Genomic DNA, 23,588 nt, shown 5'->3' on the forward strand with positions numbered 1-23,588 from the left:
AGATACCAGACAGCAACTAAAATCACTTACAACATATGCCCCATCTATATAAAGCCTCACACTTACCGGTAATTTGAAATCAATCCATCCATTGAAATTAAGACAAGGTGATTCAAGTATACTACCCACTCATTGAGTGGGGTATAGTAACTAATACATCACAAAAACACATAGTAAAAGTGAAATAAGGCTAAAAGGGAAACAAGTCAACATTAATTTTTACTTTTATTGTATAGGTTATTGGTAAATGCCATTAACAGCTACACAGCCTTTGTAAATTTATAACACAACTAACGGCAAGACTTATACCCAATTACATAACTACATCATACATTAATCATTTAAAATTGTAATAATAAGGAGTAAATTATTTTCTAGATGTGAAGACTTACACCTCTAATAGAAAAAAACATAAATAACTACATTTTCGTTTCAAATGAAATAGCTCTATGTATATTTGTATGCATGATCATATGTCACAAATAGCTTGAAACAAAAATCTACATGTAAATCAGGTTTTCTTTGTTTATGGCAAATTTATTTTATATCAAAAATCATTCTAACAATCCAAATGTCTGGAGTGTTGTAAAGAAAAATGACATAAAAAATCAAACCCCTACAATTCATATGGTTAAATGAAAAAAAAAAAAAATATTGGTTAGGTAAAATGCCAATCAAATCTTTAATAAGTATTAACAGAAAAATCATTTTATACAAAGTCAAAAACAAATAATATGTCTGGTTCCTGCTACAATACCTACCCTACTTTTTGGTGCCTACACTAAACATTTTGTGGCAATTTAGCTCAGGCATTGTTCAAGTCTGTATGATATTCTTGAAAAATAGAATAATTTCCATGCCTGCCCCCTATTTTTATTCCCTGGTGGTAGCAGGAAAAAAACCATTATTTTTTTTTGCCAGAATACCATAGATTTTAATAATTATTATTTTATCAAATACAAAATTGTGCCATTAAATTTATATAAACATAATCTGTAAGAGTGAAATTAAGAGCATTGCTACAAGATAAACAATACTGAGTGTCAAGTGTTGCTTTCATTTACAACTTTTATGGATAAAGAAAAATGATATCACACTACCAAATGATCAAAAATGGCCTGATCGTTGTTATTGTAATGAAATTCCAATCTTCCTTGTCTGTTTTAATTGAAGTTTTCATTAGAATTTAGAAATCGAAAGTATATTGATGCACTAAATAATAAAAACGTAAAAAGATCGACATTCATAAATCATTTGAGATGACTTCATACAAAGCAGGGAAATTATTATAATATTTTGACAACCTTTCCTAATATATTAACATACAGAACACCAGTGAGAGTGTTAATATGGGTAGCTGCAAATAGAACAAAAATGGATCTTGCTACATCTAATTGAAAACAAAAAAGATGATGTCAGATCTATAAATAGTATCACAGTCTAATGTTTCTAAAAATACTGTTTATAAATAGCACTATCATCAGAAAGCTAGTGAATGCTCTTGGCTGGAGAACGTTTACTTGTCCTGTTTTCATGTTTCTTTAAACAATTCTTCTGTATTCTCTGCAAAAACAGTATTAGTAAATTGCATTTTTTTCTACATAAATGTGTCTTTTCTAAATCATGCAGTTTCAAGGATTCCTATTTCATATCACCCACGGCAAGCAACATGTTGGTGAAGGAATGTCATTCATTCTCTTGTAGCAAGTAGAAAACTTCAATTTATAAAAGATTTGATAGATGTAGGTTAGGGAAACAGATATTGATTATCTGAATATCCTATACTTTCATTTGGAGCTCTCATGTTATGACATAAAATTTTCAAAAATACTAGAAGACTGATAGTACTGCAAATATTGAGAGTAATAAAAAGTCTTGAGGACACATGTACTGGTCATACATGTAGTAACACTTGACTGATTCTTTCATAGTTAGTAATATTGTTTTATAATTTTTGGAATATCAATGGAACTTGAAAACCTTACAGATAATAATTCTCAAGTTTCTTGGCATTCTACTTCATGTAAAGTATGCAAATTCTAGCTTACTTCATTGTTGTAAACACATTCAAGAAAACCCATATTGCATATTATGGTTATGGTCAATTATCATTTATTTATTACTTATTCTTCTGACAAGCATTTGCTTCAAACAATTTTTTGCTTAAAAAGAAATAGTTGCGTGCTCTGTGGAAAAGGAGATGAAATAGTATGACAAAAACAGACAACAACTGAATCAGGAATTAATCATACAATAACTCATTTTAATGACAACAAAATTCCCAGCTTATGTTTCATCTCAACTTTTAGGTAGCTGTCTTTGTAAGAATCATGCAAAATCTGAAAAAATGTGATGCACCCCAAAACTGGCTACATACTTTCATTTTTGTAATTAGGTTGTTTTATGGGTCTATACTATGAAATGTGTAATTATTTATTCAATCTGCCTGCTCTTAAGAGATAATCCACATTGAAAATCCAGTAGATTCTATTGTACTTGAGTGACATTTACTGAGTTATCTGCCTTAATTTTGAAATCTTCAGTGCATTCTATATAATTTTTATCTCCTAAGAGCACGGGTTATATGAAAAACAAGATGTTAAATTTCTGTTTACAATGACATTTCAAACAAAATATCAAAAATAAAAATATGTAGGCTTTTCATCCATGAATCACATTTTGCATGATCCTTAGCTGGAGTCCTACTTAAAACCTCTTACACCAACCCGGTTAAAGACTTTTGCCCTCAGTCTGTTCAGTGAGTAATCCTCCTTTCTTTTGGCTTCTTGTTTCTGATTCTGCACCTCTGGAAGTTTCTTATATAATCTGAAAGAAACAAATAAAAAAATAGGGCATCAATGGAACATTAAGTAATACCCTGCCACATCATGTGAAAAAAGGGGATAGCAAAATGTTCAAAAAGGCTTAACTCAAACTAAATTTTGGATGATGTTGAAAATTGAAATTGCTGAACTGCATTTTATAGTAAAAAAAAACAACTGTAAAGTTTTTAAAAAATTCTGAGATCCCTTGTCAAGTTATCATCAGGAAATTGTTAGTGGACTGACATGCAACTTTTTTGGATGGTATCACATCATAATTTATAACTTTGTGTGGCAGGTTATAAAATCAAGCAAGCTTAACTGATAATAAAAAAAAACTTAAGACATTAATTAAAGTCAACAAATATGTAAAACAGTTTCCTTCTATACATGATGCTGATTAATGACATGAAAATTCTGTATATCCTGAATGGAACTTTCAATGAAAATAGCTTTCTCTGTCATGATCACAAAATCTGAATAGAAACAGTTGTATAATGTGAGAAAATATACCTAAACTTGTTACATCGAACAATGTAACAGTATATCTACTTACTTATTTGTGAGCTCTTTCATTTCCCCTTTTGAAATGGCACGTCTTTTGGGTTTATGAAGATTCTCTGGAAAAAAAGCATAGAATGCAAATTTTGATGGAAATACTGTAAGTGTATTCAGTCATGTGACCATATTCATGGATTTCAATTTTTGTGTTTCATTATATGGTTAGCTTTATATAGTGTTCAACTTCAAAGGTACTATTTTTGTGCTTTTCTGTTCACTGCAAAAATACCAAAAATTAGTACACCTAAATCACAGTAATCACCTTCATGTAATTAGAATATCTAAGTGAAATACAAATTAAATGCCATGCTGGGCACAGCTTGATACGACTGCAGAGGTCAAATTGTGAACAGGTGGGGCAAGGTTGGACAGGCCATTCAAAGCTTTATACAGCTCAGAGTTTTTTATTTAATATTTAGCTACAGGATAGGAATTGGACCAAAATCAAAGTGGCCCCCTTTTCATAAATGGGTCCAGGTATAACCCCAAAATCAATTCCAGCATGGCACTTGTGGTACAATTTATTACTACTTGGTTAGACACATGAAATCAACCCATGTCTTTAGTTTGTGGTATTGCATCTTATGGTACAATATCAAAGAGATCCATCTACTAATACTAAATTTATTGTCCATAAGGTGTATCATGAAAAATCTTCGTATCTGGTCCCTTTTTGGCCCCTAATTCCTGAACATTTCAAATGACAACCCACAAAATCAATCCCAGTCTTCCTCTTTAGGTACAGCACCTTGTGGTATAATTTCATAACTATCCATACTCTCATACACAAGTTACTGTCTGGAACCCTCGCAGATGGTGACGACAGCATGATACCATTTTTCAGCAGTTCTATAGAGATTATGTTACAGAATGCCATTATGTTCTATGATATGTCATTCTATACTCAGACAGTAAAATGAAGAGATAAACAGTTGTGTTTCTAGTCATTCACCCATCATGAAAACAACAAATACAAGATAGGAAGGATTATTTCATACATACATACTTTCAAAAAGGTTTCAAGATTTCATCAAAGCATTCCTAAACTTTGGTCAGATTGACATCAAATTCTTCCTGAATATATGAGTGTATAGATGATATGTTAATATTGAAATATTGTATCAACATATAGCAATATAAAAGCTTCAAATTTATGCCTATACTAATAATACAGTAAAAGACAAATGAACGTCTAATTGAGGAGAGAAAGTAAAAATACACCATTACTTGGTTGACATGAAGACCGTTATATCCATAACTTAACCTCCATTGTATCTGTCTCTTACCACTTAATGGATGAGCCTCAGGATTTGCTTCTTTCTTCCTCTTCTCTTCGGCAAATAACCTATTTCTCTCCTTCTCCAACATTTCCTGAAGGTGGCGCTCTTTTGAAGATAAAGCTAAACGTTTCTGTCTTGCACGTAATTTTGATATGGCATCTTGTTTGTAGGCCTGGAATGCTTCCTATAATTGACACAGAAGACTTCTTAACATCATGCATGCTATTTTTTTCATGTAGGCATATTGAGAGGTTTCATAATGGTTAAAAAGTTGAATATCACAAAAATATAAACTCAAGTTATGTAATTTCAAAATCAGAACAGATGAGCCTTGGCAAGTTTATTTAAGTGATATTTTGTGATTTTCAACTTTCATGAATTATAAAATCATTTTCTCTATGGCAGAAATTCTAGCAATCACCTGTCAATTACAAACAACGCAGCTTTCAACAAATCAGGAAACACAAAACAACCAATCAAAACCAAATTTTTTCATATCACTAGTTTGTATCATGTACATAGTGTGATATTGCAAATATCTAGTAGTCCAAGAAGTAGACAAAATGAACAAATCATAGAGAAATGTAAATAACCCTAACTGATGCATCAGGAATCAGAATACTGTAAACATACCAATTTTTGCCATTTTCATGGAGAACAGAAAACCATGAAAAATACTACATGCCAAATTGATTTTTAACACTATTTAACATTGTCATTTTTTGAATCCCTGAAAAAATTGATACCCGAGAACATGCTCACTTGACAAAATCCGTGAGAATTAGCAACCGCAAAAATTAATATGTTTACAATACCAATTGACTATTGTAGATACATATCTTCACATTTTAAGGTGCTAATCCAACATTTCGCTTTTTAATTTTATGATTTACACATTCTCAAATGTGTTTTCCATTAAAAAGGAACTCATTTTCAATGATTAACTTTTGTGACTTTTTTTCTTCCTTGAGAAATTAGCTAAAATAATTATGTTATCCATGTCATTTAGCCCTGTGCAGGTCCGGGTGTTAAAAGAATAGGCCTGCAGCAGCGCTAAGCTTGTCGTAAAAGGTGACTAAATAGTGCTCAGAAACCTAGCCGGGGGCTAGGCGCTCTGCCCACAGAGCAACTGGGATGTGTGCCCCAGGTGGTGGAATGGGATACCCCTGGCACGTTACATGCTGGGGTTGTCAAGCTATAATATGAAAAACCGGACCGCAAACCATAGTGGTGCACCGTGTTGGGAAAGATGCCACGTTCCTTGCACGTTAAAGAACCCTGCTGTGGTATTCGATAGGAGTAGGAACCTTTGCACTCCGCCACAGGAGGCTAAATTGTCTGACCCTGCCCATCCCTCCCTTTTATCTTGTGGCAATCAAAATTTTTCGACCCTATTATCCTGGTGTCCAATCCTTTTTTTTCATCATTTCATGTTCATTTTATCATCCATTTCATGTTCATTGTCTGAATATAGCTGAAATATTGCTGCTTGGACATTAAACCCCAACAATCAATCAATCCATGTCATTTAGACATTTAATTCCATTCATTTGACTCACACATGAAGCCAATACATACAAGGTAATCTACCACTGTAATATAGTATTTTTGTGTAAGGTCAGATAGGCTTAGTTATTGGTTGAAGCCAGCCATTTTGGACTGAGGTGTAGCTGAAGTCCAATATTTCTACCCAAGGACCATTAACTCAACCAATATGGGAAACCTTATGCAATTATACCTTTATTGACCAACTACTCCAACATGTCATATTGGCCTAGACCAATATTTATCTGATCAGGCCAATATGACTTATTGAAGAGTAACAGCCGTACTGGACGGCTAAATCTCGTATTGGCTCACTCTTGTATTTTATATTGTATTGGCAGTTTTGATCATATTGAGACTATTATTTGAACATTAGTCAATAATTATAAATATTGAAATTTTCTTCCTTGTATTTTGACCTTTTTGGAAATATTTAAAATCATGCACTTATTTCAAACAGTTTGATAGGTTTTTACCTGCAAAGTTAATCTGGACAGTGGCTTAGGATCGAAGTTCTCCTCATCTGATCGCTCCTCATCAAAGTCCTTAAAATGACCTGTAGTGTCAAGATCAAACTGAGTGCTCTCTCCTATGGACTTATTGAGTGGGTTGTCAGAAACAATATCTTTCCAAGCTGTTGATGATACAGTTTTTGGTTGCCATGGTTCCTGACCAACAGCAAAAGCTTGTCTCTCTTTCAGTGGTTTCCTCCATGGTTTGGCTTCCTTCATTGGGACAAACCATGTTAATCCACCTTTATGGAAAAGAAATAAGACAACTTAATATAAGGAGGGAAAAAAAAGGATTAAATTTTGTAGGAAAGTGATAGAGATGGAAAAATGAAATGGCATCTTAATTTTTACAGTAACCTTATAAACTTTTGATACTTTAAACATTTACAAGTTGCAATTTAATATGACTGCTTCAACATTAATTTATACAATGAAAAAATACACATGTGATTGTACATGAAAACAGTTTCTTTTGCAGCCATAAATAAACTAGTGCACATACACTGTACTGTAGATTTAAAAAAAATGTCTCATTAAAAGCAAAAAAAAGACTGTTAAGATAAATAAATATGCAACATTATACTGTACATCAAATCTAAAAGTTTTCTTTAAATATTAAAATTTTCTCTAGCTAATCATAATTTATTACATGTACAATGTATTTATTAATCCTAACAGCATGCTGTGAAATATTTTTATTGGTAGGATACTAATTTTCCAGGATATTATAGACTTGTCAAACAATGAAAATTTCCCATTTACAAAAATATCACAAACCTCAAACTTGAAACTCAGCTGTCTTGGTGAACCAAGAAAACGGTATCCACGAAAAAATTCACTTCCACAGAACATTAGAATGTGGTAATGAATGCAAATCTTTAAAGTTTAATGTAATTTGAAATGAATACAAAATGCACTGACCAAATCTTTTTTTTTTTTAAATATTTGAAAAAATTACAGAAAATTCAGATGTATTAGGCACTGCATATTTTTCATAAGGACTACACTTAAAAGTCATGAAACAACAAAAAAAGCCATGCTGATTCAGAATGAAAAATTCTTTGAGCTTCAGTACTAATATTAAGGAGGGTTTGTGGATTACATAAGAACAATATATAAAGATTGGTACTACAGGTTCTAAAGTGATAAACTAAAACAAATACTAATATAATATGTATTTACCATCAACAACAAAAGAATATAAAGTCATGCCTTTAAGTACTGTGGAAATGTGAAACTAGGAATACTTGTTTCTAAAAAAAATTACTCATAACAATTATGAATATGATACTGCTATCAGAATTTCTGGCAGTAGTCCCATCATTGTAAATACTATAAATTCAGAAATTATTGTGATTTTTTTATTATTCCAAAAAAATGTGTTTTACTTAGAAAATAATGAAAATTTGCATTATGGAATTTTTAACCCAACTTATGTTCGATGTTCTCAAAATCACAAACTTTTATAAAATCACATTTTTTTACTAAAACAACAAATTACAATAGTTAATGCAGACAATAATTTCTGAATTTACAGTATTGTAATTTTGTAGATTTTCAGGATATCCCAAACAACATGAGATTTACTATAACATAGTATTCAGAAGGTAGTATATGTATATTTAAATATGCCAGATGAAACAGCAGTTGATAAGTAGAGAGAGAGTTAAGAAATGCTATTTGTTAATTTACATGTAAACCAAGTTTCACAACACCTAAGTACAAAGTACTACTAGAATGTACAAAAAGAAAGAAATAAACCATCTCCCTAACTACAATTTCTTACCACGGCCATAGCCACTCTTTTTGGACTTTTTCCTCTTTTCTATAGCACAAATAGTTCATAAGCACACACACAAATACAAACACAAAGAAAACAGGAAGAAAGATATCAACAACACAGCAACATTAGCTACTAGTGTGATTTTGCTTGAAACAGGGTGAAAAGATGAAAAAAGGAGAAAAAAAACACCTAACACCAATTGACTAAACTGCAAACTCATTAACTTTGAATTTCTTGAATTATCAAAAAAAATTAACTTTACAAATTACTTGTTTTCATTTTAAAAGAATATTACAAAAACAGAAAATTTGTTTCCTTTTTAAAATCTTTAACTCATCATTAAAAGAGAAGTAAATTCACTGAAACCACCAACTAAGCACAACATTTAACACAGCAAACATCTAACACACAAATCTTACTTCTACCACATCAACCTACCATTTGGACTGTCCTTGATTTTCCCCGCATAATCATCATCTGGTGTCTCTGGTGTGAAAATTCTGGACTTTGGAGGAGTTGATGCTTTTAGTTGCCTTGTTTCCCCATCTGAATCTGACTCTGGAAGGAAGATTCTGGGTTTTGGTGGAGACTTGGACCTTGTTGATCTCTTCCCTGTCCCAGCAGTACGAGGACGAGTGGGTGGAGAAATAGACCTGCTTGTTATTGATCTATTTGGCGAAACTGAAGAGAAGGAATCTCTAGGAGAATAAGACCGTTGTCTTTGTTTACGAGAGTCAAACGGTTTTACTTCTCTCTTTGAAGGGGATGGAATGGTCATGGAAATGACTCCCTGGTCTTCCCTGGGTGGGGACCATGATCTACAGGGACTAGTTTGTACTGCCTCTGACCTAACATAGACATCTCTAACTTTTCTCTTACTGACAGGACTCTTGGTAATTGGTGATGGCACATTAACAGCTGCATCCTTGACTTTCCGAGGCTTGGGCGATAAAGACCTTTCCCTTATTCTTATATCCTTCCCATCTTCATCAGCTCTTTTTAGATTTTGCCTCTCTTTTGTCTTTTTCTTCTCAGCTAATGACTTGCTTTGTTTAGGACTTCTAATTTTTCGTACTACTTGTAAATCATCAGTTGATGCCTCTGACTCATCAACTTTACCACCTTGACCAATAGAAGCCATGTATGCATCAAGCATTCCGCCATGTTTGACTTTCTTCGTCCTTATTTTCTGTATTTCAATGCTGCTGTCTTTGACTGATGTAGAATCACCTGTTACAGCAGTAGAGTCTCCTAATGCTTTGTTATTGTCGACTGAATCACCACTCATTGTTGTTTCACTACCAAACAATGTGGAAGACTCTGAGCTAGCAGCAGCAGAGGTAGTGGAAACATACTGTAACTCAACATCAATAGCCTGATCTGATAATTTTCCTTTCTTTTTAGCAGTTAGTAACATTTCAAGTTTTTTCAGCTTATCCATTCTCCTTATTTCTTTCCTTCTCTCTTTATCAATTTTCTTTCTTTGACTTTCTATTTTGTCCTTTAATTTGTTCATAAGAGGATCAATAACATGTCTTTGACGAGATTTTTTAAATTTTGAAGGAGATTCACCAACTTTACTTGGAGTCACCTCAAAACTTGCATCCTCGGCAATGGAGTATAAAGTATCAATACTATCAACTGGTACAGGTGCATCCATCTTTGGTTTTTTCGACCCTTTCATTTTGTTTTCATTCTCCTTTGCCTGTTTGCTATCAACATTTGTTGCTGGTTTGATATTTTCTTTTCTAACTTTTGCCTGAGATTGTTTCTTTCTCCGCTGTTCTTCGAGGATTTCAGCATAGCTGCCATTACTCTCTTCTTCACTCAACTTTCTTAAGTTTTGTAACTCTAGTCTTTTTCTTTCACTCATTGTTTCCTTTCTTTGACCCTCACGTGCCTTCTCTGTCAGATCTTGCACTATTCTCCTCTCTTTAGCCTTTTCATACGTCCGTTCATCAGCCATTCTCTGAACAATATGTTTGGTGGGATTTTTCAATAGATCTGTAATGGCTTCCATACGTGATGAGTTAATTGTGCTTGTACTCTCATTATGGTTCATTTCCTGAAACTTGAGCCATAGATCATTTATGTTTGGAGCTAATTCCCGATGTGACTCTTGCTCAAGTTTACGTTGAAGAGACTTGGCTCTTGCATTTGGAGGTACTCTGTCATATTCAGCACCAAATTCCTTTTCATCAGTGGAATTCTGTAAGTAACCCTTTTGCTTCAACCTTAAGTATTTAGAGAAGAAAAATTGTATGAACATGACTTTAAGGCAACAAGAGAACAGTTAAAAAGTTTCATTTACACCCTTACAAATTATTTTTTCAAAAACAGATTTTCATTTATTTAGGATAATTAATCTGTATCTTAATTTCAGCTTTTTGTGTTAGAGTAGGCTAATAACAGTACTGAATCTAATTACTTCACTCCTTACAATTTTAGTTTACCTTCTTTCAAATTTTTATTGATTTAATGATTCTCCTTGAATACAATAGAAATTAAAGACCAGTGCCAATTTGAAAGTAAAAGATGACTCTGCACTTCTTTCATACAATTTGTAACTTCATTTTCAGACCAATGGCACTTGTTTTAATGTTTTGTTTTAGATATGTACTTTCCAAAATTGATGAATTACTCAAACCTATACAAAAGAAGTTATTAACTACCAGTTTGAAAACACCATTATAAATTTTGAGAACACCACTAAATTCTTGAAGTGCAATCTTTTGTCAATTTCATACCTTTTTTGTAATTCACATTCAACCAAAATTTTGGCTCTTTCTTCATTAACAATGTCTTCAAAATCTTGATCTGGACACTGAAATATAAAGCTTTTTATATAACCTTAACCTAAATACTAGTGTGAGTGTGAGGCTTATTGTTTAACATAACAGAAAGTTGATGTCAGACGGCACCCTAAATCACTTAAAATGTATACCCCATCTATATGAAGTCATAAACCAAATTTGAAATGAATCCATCTTCGGAACAGAGGGACAGGCAGATGGGCAAGGTGATTCCAATATAACACCCACTTGTTGAGTGGGGGTATAGTGCCACATGTACCAATGTGTATAGCCACCAAAAGAAAAACTATTCCAGTACACAACAAAAATATGCAGTGCAAGGAAAGAGGTACAAACAACTGAAACAACATGTTTCTGGATATGCTAAAAAACAAAACAAATGTTGTGATAACATAAAACAGACATAGCCCTTTACAACAAAAAATACTGTAACCCTGTTTTGCAAACGTTAAAAATGTATGTATAATAAAATACACTTACATCATGAGGAGTACTGCTTCGCTAAAATGTGTTAAAGACTATTTTATGTTTAAATTTCAGTACATTCTCAGTCTAAATTAAAAAAAAAACCTTAAATTTTAACAGTGTGTTCCTTATCACATTTTTCTGACACAGTTGGAATAGTTTTGCTTTTTACCCTTTGACCTTAAAGACACTCTCCCATGGAAACACAAGTCACCTAATTGCAAATCTGTTTCCCCATAGGCCAAATACTGATAACATAGAGGTGTTTGAAAAAAAACTGTATCGAAACTTGAAATTGCATGCCATGTGTTATTTCCTGAATGAAATGAAGAAAATCATAAGTAAAAAGAACAAATTTTACTGTGGCGGCTATAATTATTTTTAAAGATAGTGCTTGTTTCATATGCATATGAAATACAACTAGAGGTATGGTTTAAAACAATGAAGATATTTTGTCATATCTTGTCATATCTTTTCTCTTTGCTTGGCAAATTTTGTCAGTTTTTGTTAATTAATAAATGCTATATAAGACCCAAAAGGAATCCCTGAGTAGTAGGTTTTTCTAAATGACTATATTTTTGATTACTGTTAAAGTACTTTTATCTATGGCTTCCAATTATCATGAATGTTCTAAAATCAATTCATTAAAAAGGGAACTTTAGATTCTGTTCATAATAGTAATATAATCCTTTTTACAAAACCAGATATATCATATTTTTTTCCATTTCACTGCTAATATATTCAGAGAAAAAGAATCTAATTGTTACCACTACAATGAATTTTCATTGACTTTTAACTGATGAAATAACCTTTTTGAATAAGTTTACATTTCACTAGCTTACCCTTGGAAGTTCTTTGAACTCCAATTCTTCAACATCGTCATCAACAAACATCCTCTGGTGTTGTGTATTGGATTGCCTGGGTGGTGATTCCTTCCGAAATTTGTATATGTCATAATAATTTTGACCCCTATCCAATGGTCTATCTCTATGTTCCTCCGAATTGATCAATCTATCGTCTCTTACATAATCTATAACACGGTCAGTAGGTCTGTATCCTGGATTGATGGTATCCACATGGATTCCTGGATCCAACATTCCTGGTCCCCTTTCTAATGGTCTTACATTTTGTTCAGGTTTCTGTCCATTTTCCAGATAGTCTGGACCTTTGTCTAGAGGTCTTACAGACTCCCTAGGACCAGATTCAAGAGAGCTTCCTCTGGACCTAAGCTCTGAGCCTTTTTCTAAAGGTCTGGCTAAATCTCTTGGGTCAGAGCCTTTCTCTAATGATCTGACTGGTTGTCTTTGGTCAGAACCCTTCTCTAAAGACCTGACTGGTTCTCTAGGGTCTGATTCTAAATTACTTCCCCTAGATCTATAATCAGGTTCCCTCAATGAATTCCATTCAGGGTTACCAGTGCTGACATGTTGTCCTGCTTCTCTGTCAGCTGGTACCTGGCCTCTAGGGTCTACATCATCTACATCCTGTCTACCTCTGAGTGGTAACCCGTCATCTGTTTGTCTTCCATAGCCTCTGTTGTAAGGAGTAGAACCTGGTTTATCATCTTTGTTGATTCCATCACCCTCCTCTCTCTTTGACAAGCTGCTATGGTAATTATCTCTTTCTTCAGGTGAATAGTCAGGGCCTTTTTCAAGAGGTTTTACATTAAGTCTTTCTTCATTCAATTTGTCCTCAGCAAATTTTCCTCTTAGAAAAGGTGATGCCATAGAAGTATGATGGGAATAAATTGGAGAAGGCTGTGTTGATATTTCCATGAAACGAGCACCATTAATTGGAGAAGAATATTTACGGTCATTGTCAGGCAAAGCAGCCAAGTCAGTCTCAGATCTTGATTTGACTGGTCCTGGTTCTCTTTGTTGAAGTCTATAACTATCTCTGTCAATGCGACTATCACTTCTAGGATCAGAGTTGTCATGGTTACGAGTAGAACGTTTTGGAGTAGCATATTGGTCCCCTGGATCAGACCTGGTACTAAGACCTAGTCTATCTTCTAACTGTCCTGATAATCTACCAGAAGCTTCATCATTTCTGTCCCTGCTAGTGTCCCTTTTGTATGATAAGCTACCATGAGAGCTAGCCAAATCACTACGAGGATTATCTACACCACTATCAGTTCCTGATCTCTCTCGTTCATCCTTAAAAAAACAATAAAATCTCAATTTTTCTCCAAAAAAACAAGTATTTTATTAGAACCAGAACTTCAACCATGAATTAAGTTTTTGGTGTTATAATCTTTTCTTAAATTAAAAAAGCAACCATTTTCACAGTTACTACAGCTGAACCTCGTTAAGTACAAGTCAATGGGACCATGCAAAAATGTTCGAGTTATCCAAGGTTTGAGTAATTTGAGGTCAAGGATAAACCAGAAATACTAGTAGTTTGGTCCATGATTGTTTCTGTATTTACATCATTTGTTGTGCTTGTACATGTACATGTACTTCACTTTACACGGTACTTTGTAATGTCATGCGTTTCATATCGGAAGATATTTTTTTTGTATGTTTTTGTAAATCAAGTTCGAAATACTGAACGGCACCAAGTGTTTTAGTGAATTTTTGAATTTTTTTCTATTTCAAAAACATCATAGTTCATAACATGCTGCTTTGTTTGATTCACAATCAGGAGTATTGTCAAACAATGTGCTCTACAATATTATGATAAAATTTCAAATTCACTAGCAAAATGAATGTAGTCATTGAAATGCCCTTACTATCGTCTGTTTGATGTTTCATTAAATAGTCAGATATCATTACAATTCATCTGCATTTTCTTTTTTTAAATTTCAAAATAACAAAATATCCGATATCACTGTTAGTGTAAATTCCAACATGTTATTAATAAAATTTGTTTCTTTTAAAAATGTGCAATTTTAAATTAATTAAATAAACAAATCAAACCATAAAGAGTGTCAACAAATTAATTTTAAAAGCCACGCTAACTGTAGTTAAAACACACTTCGATCATGGTTGGTAATAAAGCAATCAGTTTTTCAACTAATTGGTTGACTTTGAGACACCAGGGTTAATTAACCTTGTAGTCCAATTGAAGGGACTGATTGATTAACTCGAGTTATACGAGATTTCGATTCATCTGAGTTTGAGTCATCCAAGGTAAAATTGTATTGGAGTAAGGGGAGTTTTGCGGGGACTTTGTAATTAGTTCGAGTTATCTGAGATTTCGACTAATCTGAGTTTGACACATCGAGGTTCGACTGTACATGTATATTATATTATAACTTTGTGAAAACTGATTTTCAGGCGTAACAACTAGGTGTGCAATGAGACATTCAATTTTTTGGAGGTGATTCCTAAATAAAAACTTACTGCCATAGATTTCTCATCAATGGTTGACAGTGTATCTCTTTTCTCTTGGTTTCTATTGCCGTAAATTCCTCCAGTATTTTGAGGAACATCTTTCCTGGATCCAAGATACTGTGGTGCAAAACTGGGACCAACAGCATCATCAGACCCTATGCATAAATGTGAAAGTCCAAATTATATTTCATCAAAAAATTTCTTTAAGTATGCATATGTATAATTTATACAATCCAAATTTGATCTAAGTTTTGAATTCAGAAAAAGAAAAAAAAATAACTTATTAAAGATCAGTTTCCAATCAACAGCTTCATCAAATAAACTGTTGAAGACCTCTAATTCTTAACATAAACTAATTCATAGTATATCAGGGGTGTAAAACAAACAGCAAAAAATGATTACAAAGTATACTGGTAATATTTAATGGATAGAAATTAACTTCAGTTGTTCAAAAACTGTAACATTAAAATAACAAAATGAGAAATTTTAAGAAAAATAAAACAAGCACATGTACTAGAGCACATTACAAGGCAAATAAGTCTGAAAATTGAAGAAAGCCTCCTTTCTTGAAAATAAGCACTGTATATGTACCAAGTATTATTAATCTCTTTAAAGCAATTTGAAGTTTTGATGTTTTGTACTGACAGTGGTATACTTTAGTACAACTTATAATTGAAGACTTCATGCATGACTTCCGTGTTGACAAATTTAATTGAATTATTATTTAACCAATCACTATAAAAATTCTAATGGCTAATCATGCAGTTAAAGAGGATTAAGAAACAAGCAGCTCTTTTGGAGCAAACTGTTATTGTGAAATGTTTTGCTCCCTTAAGGGCAAATGACTAGTGTCAAATGTCTGTTTCCAATATTCAAATCAATTACTAGTAAAACTATGATATTTGAACAAATCCATCAAGTTTAACGCTTCAGTGATTTATACATGTATCTCTTAAAGTAAAAATGCAGAGATATTCTTCCTGCATACATTACTAAGATATTGCTCTACTAATTAATCATTTTGTCATAAATGATTTCATTATAGATTACAAGTGTAATAACTGCATAGATCTGCAACATGTATTGATGATATTGCAACAGTAAAAACAACTCAAACTGCTCATGAAACAAACTAAATGAAAAAAACTGATTTAAATGATTCTGTTAGAGTAACATAACATCAGCCATGTAAATTTTTAATATGATTCATTCAGCCTTTACCTCTATAATATGTGCTAGGGTTCCATGTAACCCTCCTTTGTGCTGAAAACCCAAAGTATACTATATAGGACAGGAAATAAACCCTTAATGCAACCAATAGTGTATAGATAATCAGTTGTTTTAACTGATCAAACATCTTCACTAAGAAATCCCATCCTTCTACCAGTTTTGTAATGCTAATCAAAATGTGTGGTTAAAACAACAAAATATACATTTACTGCATGAATGATTATTTTACCATGTTTACAATTAATATTTTGTTTATTTTTAATTCTGTACCAATTGAAAAAAAATTACCATGCAAAGAATGTAATTCTTATTCATTTTCATAGAGTTTTCTAAAAAAAATCTCTGGCAAAAACAAACTGTTTACTTTAAGAACTCAACTATATTTGTTCTGTAAAAAATTAAAATTATTCAAAAAATGTGTGACAAAATATATTCCTTATCCAGATAAAACCTACACAAACACCAATAAAATAGTAAATATTTGGTATATCTAAGAACAGGACAAAATAACAGCTTACAAAGGATTTACAACACTAATTGTAATAGGGTTAAAGAGTGCATCAAAAGAAAATATCTACTATCACTAAAACAGATAATGATAAAGTGGTATCTACACATCAAAGTTTCCATTGATTTTAAGATGAAAAGGTGGTCACCTGAATGAGTACTTTCCATTGTTGAATTCCCACAAACTGAAATTCAGTTCATTAAAATTTTAGTCAGTACTGAATGTTTTGACAAGATTCCTATCCATCTATAAGCAATTCTAGTTTTTGTTTTGAGTTTCTATTTTGTAATTTTAATTGCAAATACTTTGATACTGTGAAACCTGTCTAAACAAACCCCTACCAGACTGAAAGATTTGATTGTTTAAGGCAGGTTATTTATTTATAAATGTTCAAAATGTTATCAGCCAATCCAAAAAAAATAAAATAATAAAAAACAATAAAAACATCAGAGGATTTTTTGGTTTATACAGGTTTTAGGTTTATTCATGTCAGTTTAGACAGGTTTCAATAAGAAAAAAATAAATGGAATACGAAGATAACACAGGTCTGGCAGAAACAGAGAGTTACTAAGAAACGAAGTGTGATTGGACTGAAATAGATATATTTACTGGACTTTACTTTAATGAGCAACTTAAATGTATACTAATATTAACCTGTGTGATTACTCTCTACTGTTGTGATGCTTTCTGCCATGGAATCTTCCCCATCTTCTGTGTAGTACAACTCACGACTTCCATGTGGTCTTAAATAATCATAAAAATTCACATATTTTATCATATTCAAGACACTGTATTCAAATAAGCACAATTACGACACCAAAAAAGTACTGAAATGTGACAGTTTTTTTTTCTGAATTATTATACTTCAGTGTTTATTTTGTATAGTAAATCAAGTGTATCATTTTAATTATTTACTCCAAAAGGCCCAGTCAGAACCTTTTTCACTATTGACAGGGTCAAAAGTGCCACACTCCTATTACGCAAGTTTTTCCCCCTCCAATTCTTACTGGCTTATGGAAGTTCAGATATTCTCTGGATTTATCCTTGAACAATGCTAAAATCATATACATGATTAGACACCAATCAGCAATCATGGGTGAGCTATTCATTTCTTGGTTATGAAGGCATCATTATGGTTCAGTATAATAAAATAATATTTTACAATAGTCGAATGTTCATTCACAAAACAGTTAATTTATCAACCCTTGATACCAAGTATTACACTTGGGTGTTATCTCTGGTAATAGTTGATACCTGAGGTAATAAATTTACTGTTACACTAATGACTAATCAGCAAATGTATACTATTCTTGAACTCCATTGTATGTAGCTTAAATTACTCGTAAAAAATACATGAAGTAAAATACTCTGTTGTGCTTTGTCTACCAGTATTTGCTAAAAAGGAAGACGATATTGGGCAGCAACAAAAAATTACAATGTACAAACCAAAACCAAAACTTTAATCATTCCCAATGTAAGGGAGATTAGATTAAAAAAGATTTTTGTGACAGAAATTTTTCACTTTCTTTTATATGAGCTATAAGTTTAGCTCTAAACTGAGCATTGAAATCAGACATCAACCAAAATTCCAAAATCCCTTCAATGTATGCCCAATCGCTATACTATGTAGCTAAATACCAAATTTGAAAACAATTTGATCAGCAGTATCCAAGATAATGAAGATGGAAACATGTAATAATGGAATGATAGAGAGATAGGTTTAAAAAATATCATTTTTCAAACTGGAATTAGGACAAAAGTGACATACCTGTATGGTCTTAGTCTGGCTGATTCTCTTCTCCGGGAACTGCTGTCTGAATCAGGAGGAGACAACTGTCCAGTTGAACTGGGACTGGATTCTAAAATACAAATCCATTTAAAAATAGTGTAAGAAAAAACCAGACACAAGTCCATTTAAAAATAGTGTAAGAAAAAACCAGACACAAGTGTACAAACTTTGTCTTGCATCATAATGGGATTTTCTCCAATTAAGCTACATGTATACAACACATTCAAAATACATTTTAAAATTATCATACAAATCCTACACATAAAACAAGAAATCTGTCAATTTATATTCAAATCACTGTAGTAATTACTAATAGTGTATGTTTTCATTCTCATACATAAACGAAAATATACCCAATAAATTTGTCACACAAAAGATTTTTTGGTTAAATCCTTAGTAATGATACATTCCCACTAACACTGATTAATTTCCCTTAGTAGCCTATCATTACAATTTGACAAGAACAATGCTAATTTATTTTCCTTACTAGAAACACATTTCAGTTTTCCCCAAGACCTATCAAGAAATCTCAACAGTAGAAAAAGGAGGTTGGGCAGGTGTGTCAGGTATGTGTTAAATGCATCATGTAAAAAGTTTACCCCTCCCTATATAACTTAAATAACACTAGAATAAGCAACAGCAACCAAAAAATGATATGATTAAATGATCTTGTATTTGTATTGACAATAAGTCAAGCACTTCAAACCTACAAAAAATGTTAGTTAGGCTGTATTAGTGCAGTTATCAATATCTACCAACAATTTTTTATAGCATAACATCTAAAATCTTACACCATTGTGAACAAGCACAAATAATGAAGAAGAAATGATTTATTTATAGACATGATGTAATACAAGTACAATGAAAAAAAGCATGTTATAACAATCACAGCAATCAATAGTACCTCGGATGTATCGTGTGTAACTGTGGTAGTTTTTTAGACGAGGTCGTCTAAATGCTGAAAATTCATGCACTGTATGTTATTAATTATCGTTGCAATTTCATGCTTTTTTTCACCTTTATCATAGACATTTTTATGCTTGTATTAATGTAATAATTCACTTCTTTTTTGTACAGATGTTCATGTATTGGACTTTATTTCTGAATAAGAAACTTGGTACTTCAATATTTTGACCACATTCTTAACTGATGTTTGTGTAACTGGGCAACTGAATACTAAATCACTCAGTATTACAGACATTAGGTTGTTATTTACTTCATGACCTAGCCTTTGTTTTATACCTTTTACAATTCATGAGAAAACATTAGTATTCAGAGTGGCGGTTATACAAGGTCTCCAAAATGAAAGAATTAGAGAAAAAGAAACTAAACAGTTTTTCTTTGTCATGAACTGTGTGATAAGTCCATGACTGATTCTTTATATTCAGATAATCTTAGCTCAAAATAAATGAAACCAACCAGAAGGAGGGGTACCAGTTGGAATATCTTTTTTCCTGACATCAACTGGTCTATCTTTGTCTGTTGTGTCTCTGCAAATATAAGAACATCAATTAAAAAATTACGAAAATCCTCTAAGGACAAAATTAATAACTGGACAGCAGGAACATAGAAAATACGACAAAACCCATAAAAGCAGGTGATCAAGAGAGTGTACATTACAATTCAAACCACACTGATTTACAGAAAAGTGTTTCTTACACTATTAAATCTACTATATCGATTTAAGATTTTAATGTTTTTGTAAAGCTATTTGATTCATTTGTATATTAATTGCAACAACTGACAATTGCCCTACAAAATGTAGTGTCATTTAATCAAAAACATTATAGGATGGTAGGCACAAAAAATGTGAACAAAAATATCATATATTATGTCTCTCTGACAATAAAATTCTGAAATTCAAATCCCTCCAACATGTTGATAAACCACTATCACCAGTATAAAAATGATTTCTCTTGCAATAATGATGTGTTAAACATCACTTTAACAAAGATATCTAGTTTGAAATGGTCTTCAAATTCAATGAATCATTACAAACCAAATGAATATCTTGTGAAAAAAATTGGATTGGGATCCTTATACATTTATAATCTAAATCATTATTAATTTCTAACAAAGATATCAGATGTTAACCAGTGAGAAATGAACTAAAATGACAAAATCATTGTTACAAAGTTGAGTTCATTATTCAGTTCATTCCACATTTTACAATTCAGCCTCAGTTACATATTCCATAACTGGTTTATACTTCATTTCAGACAATATACCAAATAAACCAGAAATAGAATTACATAGAGAAAGTTGGTTAGTACCGGATAGTGGAAACAAGCCTCATTTTCAACTTACCCATGAGGGGATGAAGCTGCTCTTCTATCTGTTGAAGAAACTACTGGTTCTAAGTTATAGAATCTGTCCCTAGGTAAAGTATCCCCATATCGAGGTTCTTCAGATTTACTTCTAGTATGGCCATCCCTGTAAATAGTAAAATACCGCATTAAAAAATAGATGCGGTCATGACAGTCAGGTTTTTGCACTATCAAAATTGAAAAAATACTCAAGACTGAGACCACTCTTAAAGATGTGTGGTGTCATTAAATTTCATGATCTGATTGAAGTTACATGTATCATGGAAGTGAAGAATCTTCTTTTAGACCAGATGTTCATTAAATAAGTGTGCTACATGTACATGTAGTTAATCAGAATTGTTAGTATTTTTCTTCTTTTTAATGAAATTTTCACACATGTAATAAAGGCAAAGATCATTATAATAAGATTCAGAAGCATATTCGTCCAAGAAAAATACCTATCAACAATTTCAAAGGCTAGGTCAACTCAATATTAACCAGTAGTTGTTCTGAAAACAAGTCAATGATTGAAATAATTATACATCAATTGATTTCAACTACCAGTACCACAGGAAGCGTCTTCGTGGCTGCAGCATGATTTTATAAAATAAGGAGCTTTCTTTAACAAAAAAAACTATCATTATTATAAACCCCAAATGAAAGAGGTATAATAAACAATTCAGGAATCACTCAGTTGAGAGTACTTCTGGAGATCTTTCACAAAGCTTATAATTTACATAATTAAACTCATTGTGAATAAATAGACTACAAAATGTATTTGTTGTAGAAATACTTTAAACAGAAAAAAAAGGAAAAATGAAAGAAGCAAAATCACAAATTAACAAATACATCAAAAACTCATTTACCAACAGTCTATCAATAAACTAAAATAATTTTTAAAGTATAATTAAAGTTCACTTTTTTTTAAAATTTCATATCAAAATGTGCAAGTGTGCATACATATATTAGGATAGCACAAATACATCAGTCATATCCTTAATTTTACAAAGATTTAAAAAGATATTGAATTTACCTCTTTGTTAAGCCTGCATAGTGTTTATCCATTTCATTCAAAGATATAATTCCATTTCTTTATCACAGATAAAATACACTTTTGTACATATCAGGCACAGACATGAAATCTATATGTACACCTTTCTATGTATACTAAGACCCAATGTCAACAAAAAATTATTCAAACTGTTAAAATGTAAATCATCTATTCTGATAATCCTGTTACATATTATTCAATAATAATTTTTCCCAAACTAATTTAAATTCAAGGTAGATATGAGAGACTATGGACATTTAAATTTGGTAAAATTAAGGCATTTAAATTTCTTGCACAAACATGTTAACTTTTCCCACCAGGTGATTTCATCAAGGTAAGTGTAGTATTAATTATCTCAGGTACCAATAGAAAAGGTAATCAATTAGCAATAATGCTGATTAAACAGTTTGAGCCAATGGATACACAGAATTGTCCCCCCATTAAAAATGTAAAAGATTAAAAAAAACCCTCAAACTCAACAGACTTATATTTTGTAAAATAATTTTATCAAATATCAACTGTATTGTAATTTTAATTATGTTAATAATATTAAATTATGTTAACAATATTTAATTAAAATACAGTCTTTGCGTTTTCATTCAAATAATGAATTTAGAAATAAAACTAACAATTAATTTCAGAAAAGATGTACACAAGTAACCTTCCAAGATTTTGTGTACAAATGTACCTCCACATTTTGATGATATATATATTTTCATTTTCATTTTTATTTGCTTGCTATGCTGTTTTGTATGTATTTTAATGCTGTATGTCTTGTGTGTCTTATGTGTATTATTGTTCCTGTTATATATCTTGGTTTTAAAAGCTCATTAGAGCTTGTAATGTTTTCACATGTACTGACTTTAAATAAAGCTTTTCAACTTTGAACTTGGCTATGAATAAGATGTTGACGTATCGATGTTTACAGAGATGTCTAATTTTAAAGAGGCAAAATAAAGATATTGACTTTTGTATCAGAATCATTTTTTTCATATTGCAACATTAATGTTAATAAATTTTTGTTGCATTACTGACACGAGTTGCACATATTCTAGTGCTAGGTATACCCCCTGATCGTAAGGAAATCAATAATGAATGGCACCCTAAATTGCTTACAACATATGCCCAATATATATAAGACACACTCAAAATTTGAATCTAATCCATCCATTTGGAGCCTAGATTTTTGCGACGAAAATTCTCTCTATCATTCCACATAGTGAAAAATGGTTTATTCCCATGAAACAAGAAGTTGATATTGGATAAGTTGCTTACACATTTGCCCCATCTTTACAAAGCAACAACCCTAACTTAAACTTATAATCCATTTGTTAGAAGCCAATCAAATTTAGACTGATAGGGGAGGTAATTCCAATATACCACTCACTGGCTAAGTGGAAGTATAAAATATTTCCATAACATTCAATGAACACCACCCCTTGTGCATTGTATCATTAAGTGTTAGCACTTGACAGATATCATCAGTGCACAGGTTTATAAACAGTGATCAATACCACTTGTTAGATATACATGAAACATTCACTTGTTAATGCATGCAATGCAGTGTTATTGATATGAGTGACCAGAC

The 23,588-nt window shown here is 32.0% G+C and overlaps 1 protein-coding gene across 9 annotated transcripts in view; it reads right to left on the reverse strand.

Moving 5' to 3' along the window:
- Positions 1 to 212: 212 nt before the first annotated feature.
- LOC148621521 (uncharacterized) overlaps positions 213 to 23,588 on the reverse strand; it is a 31,496-nt gene continuing 8,120 nt past the window's right edge. For 3 of the 9 annotated variants that reach the window (XM_088576001.1, XM_088575995.1, XM_088575996.1), the window contains 17 exons: positions 20,951 to 21,076; positions 20,063 to 20,133; positions 19,548 to 19,601; positions 18,623 to 18,713; positions 17,509 to 17,597; positions 16,338 to 16,379; positions 15,126 to 15,271; positions 12,624 to 13,937; positions 11,797 to 11,817; positions 11,251 to 11,327; positions 8,942 to 10,737; positions 8,507 to 8,545; positions 6,685 to 6,962; positions 4,670 to 4,847; positions 3,379 to 3,442; positions 2,727 to 2,826; positions 213 to 1,563 (listed from right to left, as the gene is read on the reverse strand). In XM_088576001.1, the coding sequence (XP_088432127.1) occupies positions 1,489 to 1,563; positions 2,727 to 2,826; positions 3,379 to 3,442; positions 4,670 to 4,847; positions 6,685 to 6,962; positions 8,507 to 8,545; positions 8,942 to 10,737; positions 11,251 to 11,327; positions 11,797 to 11,817; positions 12,624 to 13,937; positions 15,126 to 15,271; positions 16,338 to 16,379; positions 17,509 to 17,597; positions 18,623 to 18,713; positions 19,548 to 19,601; positions 20,063 to 20,133; positions 20,951 to 21,076 (4,561 nt within the window). In that variant the 3' untranslated portion in view covers positions 213 to 1,488. Of the gene's footprint in view, positions 1,564 to 2,726; positions 2,827 to 3,378; positions 3,443 to 4,669; positions 4,848 to 6,684; positions 6,963 to 8,506; positions 8,546 to 8,941; positions 10,738 to 11,250; positions 11,328 to 11,796; positions 11,818 to 12,623; positions 13,938 to 15,125; positions 15,272 to 16,337; positions 16,380 to 17,002; positions 17,039 to 17,508; positions 17,598 to 18,622; positions 18,714 to 19,547; positions 19,602 to 20,062; positions 20,134 to 20,950; positions 21,077 to 23,588 lie in introns of all 9 variants that reach the window. The other 6 variants (XM_088576004.1, XM_088576000.1, XM_088575998.1 and 3 more) reach the window with 5 other exon arrangements.

Source organism: Perna viridis, chromosome 3 (genome assembly GCF_037379345.1).
Source record: "Perna viridis isolate PV_CMFRI_1.1 ecotype Kerala chromosome 3, ASM3737934v1, whole genome shotgun sequence".
NCBI classification, from domain to species: domain Eukaryota; kingdom Metazoa; phylum Mollusca; class Bivalvia; order Mytilida; family Mytilidae; genus Perna; species Perna viridis.